General features: G+C 41.9%; 1 protein-coding gene across 1 annotated transcript in view; it reads left to right on the top strand.

The window, feature by feature from the left end:
- The window catches only part of LOC109486021 (zinc finger protein 135-like), a 12,571-nt gene that overhangs the window by 931 nt on the left and 3,755 nt on the right, over positions 1 to 7,885 (top strand). Inside the window, exons 2-11 of the mRNA XM_019789715.1 lie at positions 2,052 to 2,366; positions 2,691 to 2,819; positions 3,063 to 3,247; positions 4,032 to 4,156; positions 4,598 to 4,746; positions 5,257 to 5,436; positions 5,769 to 5,910; positions 6,087 to 6,272; positions 6,665 to 6,916; positions 7,373 to 7,717. Coding sequence (XP_019645274.1) covers positions 2,052 to 2,366; positions 2,691 to 2,819; positions 3,063 to 3,247; positions 4,032 to 4,156; positions 4,598 to 4,746; positions 5,257 to 5,436; positions 5,769 to 5,910; positions 6,087 to 6,272; positions 6,665 to 6,916; positions 7,373 to 7,717 — 2,008 coding nt within the window. The remainder of the gene's footprint in view (positions 1 to 2,051; positions 2,367 to 2,690; positions 2,820 to 3,062; positions 3,248 to 4,031; positions 4,157 to 4,597; positions 4,747 to 5,256; positions 5,437 to 5,768; positions 5,911 to 6,086; positions 6,273 to 6,664; positions 6,917 to 7,372; positions 7,718 to 7,885) is intronic.

Below are 7,885 nucleotides of genomic sequence, written 5' to 3'. Positions count from 1 at the left end.
GGGGGGGAGAGGTCCGGAGGAGGGGGGGACTTCCCCCCCTCTCCGTAGGAGAAGCTGTTGCATTTTTACCCTTCTGAAATGCAGTTTGTAGCCTTCTCCTGCAACTTGAGTTAAAAATGTTACTAACTAAAGAGATAGAAAATCAAGCCAAATTAAGTACAAATGTAGGGCATTAATGAGTATTTGTACAACAAAATATACACATCCATTTCAACATAATGATTAGTTGGTATGGTACATTGTCTAGTCTGGTCAAAGTCTGGATTCTGAAGAAAGAAAACTTCTGAAAAAAACCTCTTCTGAAGAAAAAAACTGAAGAAGAAAAAAAACTGAAGAAGAAAAAAACTGAAGAAAAAACTGAAGAAAAAAAATTCTGAAGAAAAAAACTTCTGAAGAAAAAAACTTCTGAAGAAAAAAACTTCTGAAGAAAAAAAACTGAAGAAAAGCAACTTCTGAAGGAAAAAAACTTCTGAAGAAAAAAACTTATGAAGAAAAAAAACTTCTGAAGAAAAAAAACTTCTGAAGAAAAAAACTTCTGAAGAAAAAAAATTCTGAAGAAAAAAACTTCTGAAGAAAAAAAATTATTCAGCACAAAGTTTTGATTAGTTTCCATCCCATTGTTTTCTTAAAAATCAATAATGTGATTTTATCAATTTTAAACGCCCTAAAATTAGCTAAATCGGCGCTTTAGGGTGATTGCGTAATATGCGTGCACTATGACCTTTGACTTTTTACGGGTCATGCAGCTCTGTGCCGGCCGCCCTCCCACCCCTCGGCCGTGCGTTTTATGGGAAAATTTCTACTTTTTTAGGGGTTTCGGGACCTAAAAACTAACATCAGAGGGAAAATAAACCACATACGTTATTTTCATGGTAAATATCGCTAAAATGGACCACGCATTTTTCTTCCGCGGTACCGATTTTTAAAAAGGCCTCGCAATGTGCTTCACGCCGATAGCGACTCGCCTTCCCCCGTCCGGTTTTGTGAGCAAATTTCTGCTTTTTCAGACGGTTTGGAACTTAAAAACCGACAGCAGGCGAAAAATAAACAACATACATTATTTTCATGGGAAATGCCGCTATACTGGCCCAGACATTTATCTGTTGCGTTAACCGAATTTTGCGGCCCACACATGCTCATGGTGCGGTACGGTAGGGAATTTTCCACGGCTAGTTCGTAAACGCATCGGCTTTATAAACTTATTTTCGGGGTCGAGGGCTTTGTTTTACAAACCAATCAGACAATTAGCGTTGTTTACATGACTTAAAAACGCTAGCGGGGCGCCCGATGTTCCACCAATGACAGCTATTCTCTCGGTTGCGTCGTGCGAAATGGTCATTGTTTACTCGTTTATCGCCCATTCACAAGTTTCAGAAACAATGCCGACGGGAAAATGGACGCCACTCGCGTCAAGATTTCGATGTTTTTTGCCTATTTATCCGCGAAAATACAAAGAGAAGACCCTTAATTTGAAAATTTTGGGAGTGGCGCTAGAAATTTTGGGAGTGGCGCACCGCCGTTGCACCATTGCCTGGGGAGACCCCTGTTCTACTTACACTAAAATACACCATGAAATCAGAATTTTGAAACATGTTGTCAGTTAGGGACTGCACGTTTTAGCTAATAAAAGATTAATCATTATTTATCATGGCTTGTTCCCTGTGTCTGAGGATCCCTGGCAGAAGAAATCGTGTAAGGCCTCTGGTGTCCCGTGACTGTGCTGTATAGGCCAATTTGCATGCAGATCCTAGACTCAAAACACCAGCAATTGGAACGGGATTCAAACCCATAACCCTGTGATCCAGAAGCAAGGCCTTAACCTTTCATTACCTTGAACTAAGGACAACATCTGTCTTTCACCCTACTTTTAACCTTTAGCTTTACACCATAACCTTCCCAGCTATAGGAACCACAACAATGTCCATACACTTATATTTACTCCGCTGCATGTGTAAATCGGAATTTATATCATGGTATTTTTCTTTATTGAGATGCAGAATAGTTATAGTTTCCTTGAATGATTAGCTGATGTCAATGTTTTCTTTCACTAGGAGACCCATCCCCCTGAACCCTCCACCAGTACGGAGGACCCTGCTGTGATGCCTCCCTCCGCCACCTCCTCCATGCGGAAGTTCATCCACGAGACGCCGCACCACAGTAAGGACATTCTGAAGAAGCTGAACCAGCAGCGAGAGGACGGTCTGCTGTGTGACGTCACCATCATCGTGGAGGGCCGGCGGTTCCGCGCGCACAAGTCCATGCTGGCGGCCTGCAGCAGTTACTTCAACTCTGTCTTCACACGGAAAGACGTCAAACACATCCCTTTTGTGGAGATCACTGACATCACTGCTGAAGGCTTCAGCCAGGTTAGTCCTTTTTTTTCTAAACCTACTGTATCTTTTTTTTCTAAACCTACTATATCTTGAAGGCCGCCAAAGATAATGTTGATAATGTATAATGGAACATTTCATTATACACATACATTGTATTTCTAGGCTATGCTTCTTTCTGTGGTAAATTTGTAAACTGTTCAAGGCACAAATTCATGCAATTTTGTATGTAAGACATCTTCCAATTTTTCTCTTAAACTGTGTTAACTGTCACGAATTCCTGCAATTTTGTACGTAAGATATCTTCCAATTTCTCTCAAGTGATGTTTTTCCTTCTCACACAACCCTTTTTTTCTGCAGGTATTGGAGCACACCTACACGTCCAAGTTGGCCCTAGATGAGAACAATGTGGCCAGTGTGATGGAGGCTGCTCAGGTGCTGAAGATCATTGTCATCTCAGACATCTGCTCTAAGTACCTGCAGTCACAGGTACAGTTCTTACACAGATATCACAGATTTATGTTATAAACGTGCTAGAAAGGAGGTGTAAGAAATGCCATCCCAACTGAATGATGATCAGAAATATGGTAAAGTCAGGACAGAAACTATTAAAACATCTCATTGGAAAATGTTGGACTTTGTTTTAAGATTTAACACTTTGAAAACCAAAGCAGGTTTCTGCTGTCAGGACTTTCTGTCTTTCATTGTAACATCTACTTGTCCTACCCACAGCTGAAAAGAGGGGTAACCATCGACCTGAATGCAGCTGGGGATGGTAACCATGACTACGAAGACATCAGCGAATCAGAAGCCAGTCTGGGTTACCAGGACGATGTGGAGAACGACGAGGATTACGACCCCAAGAAGGAAGGCGCTCGAGTCACCGCCACGGCCAAACGGTGTCAAACTACAACACGGTAATCATCTGTTGCTAAGGCATCATTGAGAAAAGCAGCAGCATCCGTTTTCCATCAAATGCAGGAACTTTGCGACATGTGATGGAAATTTTTTTAAACCAATCCGCCATCCTTGCTGGACAAAATTGACAAAAATCTGGGATAAAAGTATAAATACATCCAAAGGATCAACAACAACCACTCCCAAACCCATGATTTACCTTTCAAAATGTGGGAAATCACACTTTTAAAGGCTTGGAAATCCACCCAAATTGAAAGCTGATTGAACCAGGGCTGACAAAAAAAAATTTAAGCTAGCTAGAGCCCTGATTCAGTGATTGGGCCAGTAAGATTTGAACTCTTCAAGTGCTGACCAGTTTGTTGCGGTATTTCTGACTCCTTTTTTTTAACACCTGCAGTTCAGCGACAGCTGCAGCGGGTGGCACCAACACTGCGCCTAAAGACGACACGTTGGTGGGGTTCTCACCACCGTTTTCTGTCAAATGCAGGAAATTTGTGGCATGTGATAGAAAAATTTTTAAAACCAATCTGTCAACCTTAGTGGACAAAACTGACAAAAATGTTTGGGTAAAAAGATAAAAACATAGAAAAGACTAACAACAACCACTCTCAATTCCATGATGTACCTATCAAAATGTGGGAAATAGCACTTTTTAAGGTTTTAAAATCCCAAATTTGTCCCTGGACAAAAGGTTGCAAGCTGATTGAACTTGGGCTGACCCCAAAAAGACTCTTCAAGTGCTGACCAGTTTGTTGTGATGATCCCTTTTTTTCCCATCTGCAGTTCGGCGACAGCTGCCGCAGGTGGCACCAACACTGCCCCTAAAGATGACACGTTGGTGGGGTTCTCACCACTGGTGGGAGCAGGAGACAAACTCATGCTCACCAAGGAGTCAGGAGAAGAGCAGGGTAAGTTGCTTAGAAGAACTTAATACAGTAATATGATTTTTGGTCCTGCAACTTTGCCTATTATAATGTTTATATTCTAAAATGCTTAAAACGTTTTTGATACATGACTTTTCAATACTCTTTTCTGCATACCTGCACTGGTTCAGGTTATGTTCAGAATAACTCAATTTCTATCATTTTCAGTCCATGAAAAATGGTGTTTTTGGCCCAGTACCATCTTGCATTCAATAATCTGCTATATGACATGATGCTTCTTTAAACTGGATTTTGTATACATCTAAAATACCTACACAGCTCCAACTTTACCTGCACAGCTCCAACTTTGCCTCCACAGACCAGGGCCTGCAGATTTTGTTTTTGAGTCCAGTAATGATTGGATCCTTGCAGCTTCTCAATGAATAAAATAAAACGTTACTAAAAGATGAGAACTTGATTTTGCAGGTGAAGATGTTAAACCTGATGTGAAGAGAAGACGGACGGAATCCTCGGAGCCTGCCACGCCTGAGGCCACGCCCACCTCGCCCCTCCCACCTCGCCGTAGGAGACAACGGTTGTCAACAGAGACCCACACCTGTAATGACTGTGGCAAGGTAAACAGTGGCTGGGCTCCAAATACTATTTAGATACATACTTGCACTGGTGCAGGTAACATTGAAAATTACATTGGATGGAAAGCAAAATTGTCAGAGCTTCGTTTTCACAAAACACTCATAATATTGTTGCTAAACTTGCTGGTGTCCATCACTACTGGCTGGAGAAGTTTTGAGAAAAGTTATGAGAATAAACATTTTACAAAAACAGTTTATCATTTCAAATAATATACATGTAAAGGATGTCTCACAAGTATGTATTCTTTCCTGCAGACATTATCATAGCCAAAACAAACACATCAGCAAGTTTTTGGATTTACGGTATTTTGATTGTACAAGCTCTGAACCTCTGTTCCCAACAAATTCTATTCTACACTATTGCTGATTAAAACTACTTGATTATTTATAGTTTAGTGGGACTTAGGTTAGCAGTTTGGGGAAAAGGGGGATCAACATACTTGAAATTTCAAACCACCAGAAATATCTAACGACACTACCACACCACCCCAGGTCTGTACGACATACGGGAACCTGATGCAGCATCAGAAGAACAAGCACACAGACGACAAGCCGTTCGAGTGTGAGGTGTGTCATCAGAAGTTTGCCCAGCAGGGACACTTCATCAGACACCAACGTCTACACGAGCTGGAGAAACAAGAGGTGTTCCAGTGTAACATCTGTGAGGACAAGGTACCTCAAAAAAGACTTGACTTATTGATTATCTTGAAACTTCATCTGCGTTGGTTTAAGTCATTTTTATTTAAGTTCAAACTGTAATTTCCAACACAAGAAGTTGGACTTACCGGTAACCAATTCACAGGGTTACGTGTGTCATCTGCATAACGAGACGTCACAGAAGTGGTGGATCTTTCATTCCTTGACAAAGACTTGAGTTGTACAGTAGAAAATTTAGGCAAGGCCAATTTCTTGTGTTATAAAATACGGTTTAAATTTCCCAGGGTGTTGCTTTTTTGGTTTGCTGAATATATTTTTAAATGTTGTCATGTGTGTACCTCTTGCAGAGTTTTGGAACAGTGTCCAACCTAACCCAGCATCTTAAAACAGACCATACCATCAAGAAGAACAGTAAGGACAAGAACTGTCGCTGTAAGCTGTGCAAAGAGCTGTTCGTCAGGACCCCCGAACTCATCAGACATGTGCAGAGTGAGTCATTGTGTATATTCATAGAACTACCACCTGGTCTTGGATTGATAAACGGTTGACAAATTATCGTATCATGTAGCAGGAACTTACCGGTAATTGTAGAAAACATTGTATCAGATCAATGGGATCTTACTTGAGGTGTGCTGTTCTCTAACAATTTTCTCGGTTATTTCCAGAAATGCATCTCCAGTCTGGAGAGGCGATGTACAAGTGTGACGAGTGTGACAAGCCGTTTAAGGACGTGTGGAAGCTGAACCGACACAAGATGAAGCACTCTGGCATCAAGCCCTTCCAGTGTGAGATCTGTGGGGCACAGTTTATAGCAGAGGACCTGCTCAACACGCACCAGAAACGACATACAGGTAAGGTTGGGGCTGGTACCGCTACACTGGTCAAAAGACAGTGTAGACTAGGGGCTAGATCACAGTGTAGGAGGTTCAAATCACAGTGTAGGGAGCCCCTATGCTCAAACAATCTGGCGAGAACTCAGACAGTTTAAAGGTAAAACTTTTGTTCCAATGAAGAGAATTGTTCTCACCTAAAGCTTTCATCCAACCACTCTTGTCTTCCCCAGTAGACTGACCCAGTAAGACTTGTCACATGGCCTCTCTCAAGTGTGAAATTAACATATGTCTACTGAGGAAGACCAGAGTGACTGGTCTAAAGTTTTACGTAATCATGTAACTACCAAAAGATGAACTTTCATGATAGACAACTAATGTAGTTCGTAAACTTTTCCCTCGTGTGTTTCCAGGAGAGAACTTGCACGAGTGTGAGTACTGCAACATGAAGTTTGTGGAGGCGGGCCGACTGAAGGAGCACATCCGCAAACACACGGGCGAGAAACCCTTCCCGTGTACGTACTGCGACATGAAGTTTGCCCACCCCAACAACCTGCGCATCCACACGCGCAAGCACACCGGCGAGAAGCCCTACGTCTGCGAATTCTGCGGACAACAGTTCGCCTACGGGACGGCGTACAAGTTCCACCGGAGAATCCACACAGGTAGGAGGGTTGGACTGTTTCTTTGGTAGGATAAGAGTCTTTCTTGGGCATTTTTGTCAAGTACCAAATTGTCAAGTATTTTACAGTCATGAAACTCATATCAGCATTAAAATATGCCAAAATAATTTCTTCAAATTTCTTCTTGATTTAAAGAGCAAAGTCTTGTATTCCTTGTACAGGCTCAAAGCAAGTTGTTGCTAAACTGTTGCTTGCACTTAATGCAGCATACTTATGTATTGTTTTCTCTTGTTTAGTTTCTTTCTTAGAAGTTAGATTATTGCACTAAAAAGCAAAAGCATACAAATTTTAAGCATCTTTTTGTATAGATATGCAATTTTATGTGTATGGTTTTTATCATGCACAGAATTTTGCCTGTGAATTTTAAATGTGGAAGAAGGTTACATGTTTCTCATTTTTGCCTTGAGAAGCTAATTTATGGAATGCCTCGTGCGTCAGGTGAAATGCCGTACCAGTGCCAGGAGTGCGGGAAGAGACACCGCACCAAGGCGGGGCTGGACATGCACGTACGCAAACATGGCGGCGTGCGACCTTTCACCTGCAAGTACTGCCAGAAGGGATTCTGGGGGAAGACGGACCTGGTGCGACACATCCGCACGCACACGGGTGAGAAGCCGTACATGTGCGACGTGTGCGGCTCGCGATTCGCCATGTCATCTCAGATGTACTCCCACCGCAGGACGCACTCAGATGAAAGGCCACATAGGTGGGTACAGATTATACTGGCTTTATCTAGCCTTAAAGGTAGTATCTTGGCACCAAGTTTGTATTGGATATGTGGTTAGGCAGCAGGGAGAACGTTAAGTAACAATTACATATATATTATGAAAGGAATATTTAGTGTTCCAGATTGAATTTGTTATCATTTTGAGTTAAGTATTCCCATACCTCTTTTTGCTTAGGACTATACCAGGTAATATCTATGCAGGACGTACAGCGCCTGTGTGAAAC

Source organism: Branchiostoma belcheri, unplaced genomic scaffold, assembly GCF_001625305.1.
Source record: "Branchiostoma belcheri isolate BF01 breed outbred unplaced genomic scaffold, Haploidv18h27 scaffold8, whole genome shotgun sequence".
Lineage (NCBI taxonomy): Eukaryota > Metazoa > Chordata > Leptocardii > Amphioxiformes > Branchiostomatidae > Branchiostoma > Branchiostoma belcheri.
The sequence above is the reverse complement of the archived record's forward strand: the minus strand, read 5'-3'. Positions and strand labels throughout refer to the sequence as shown.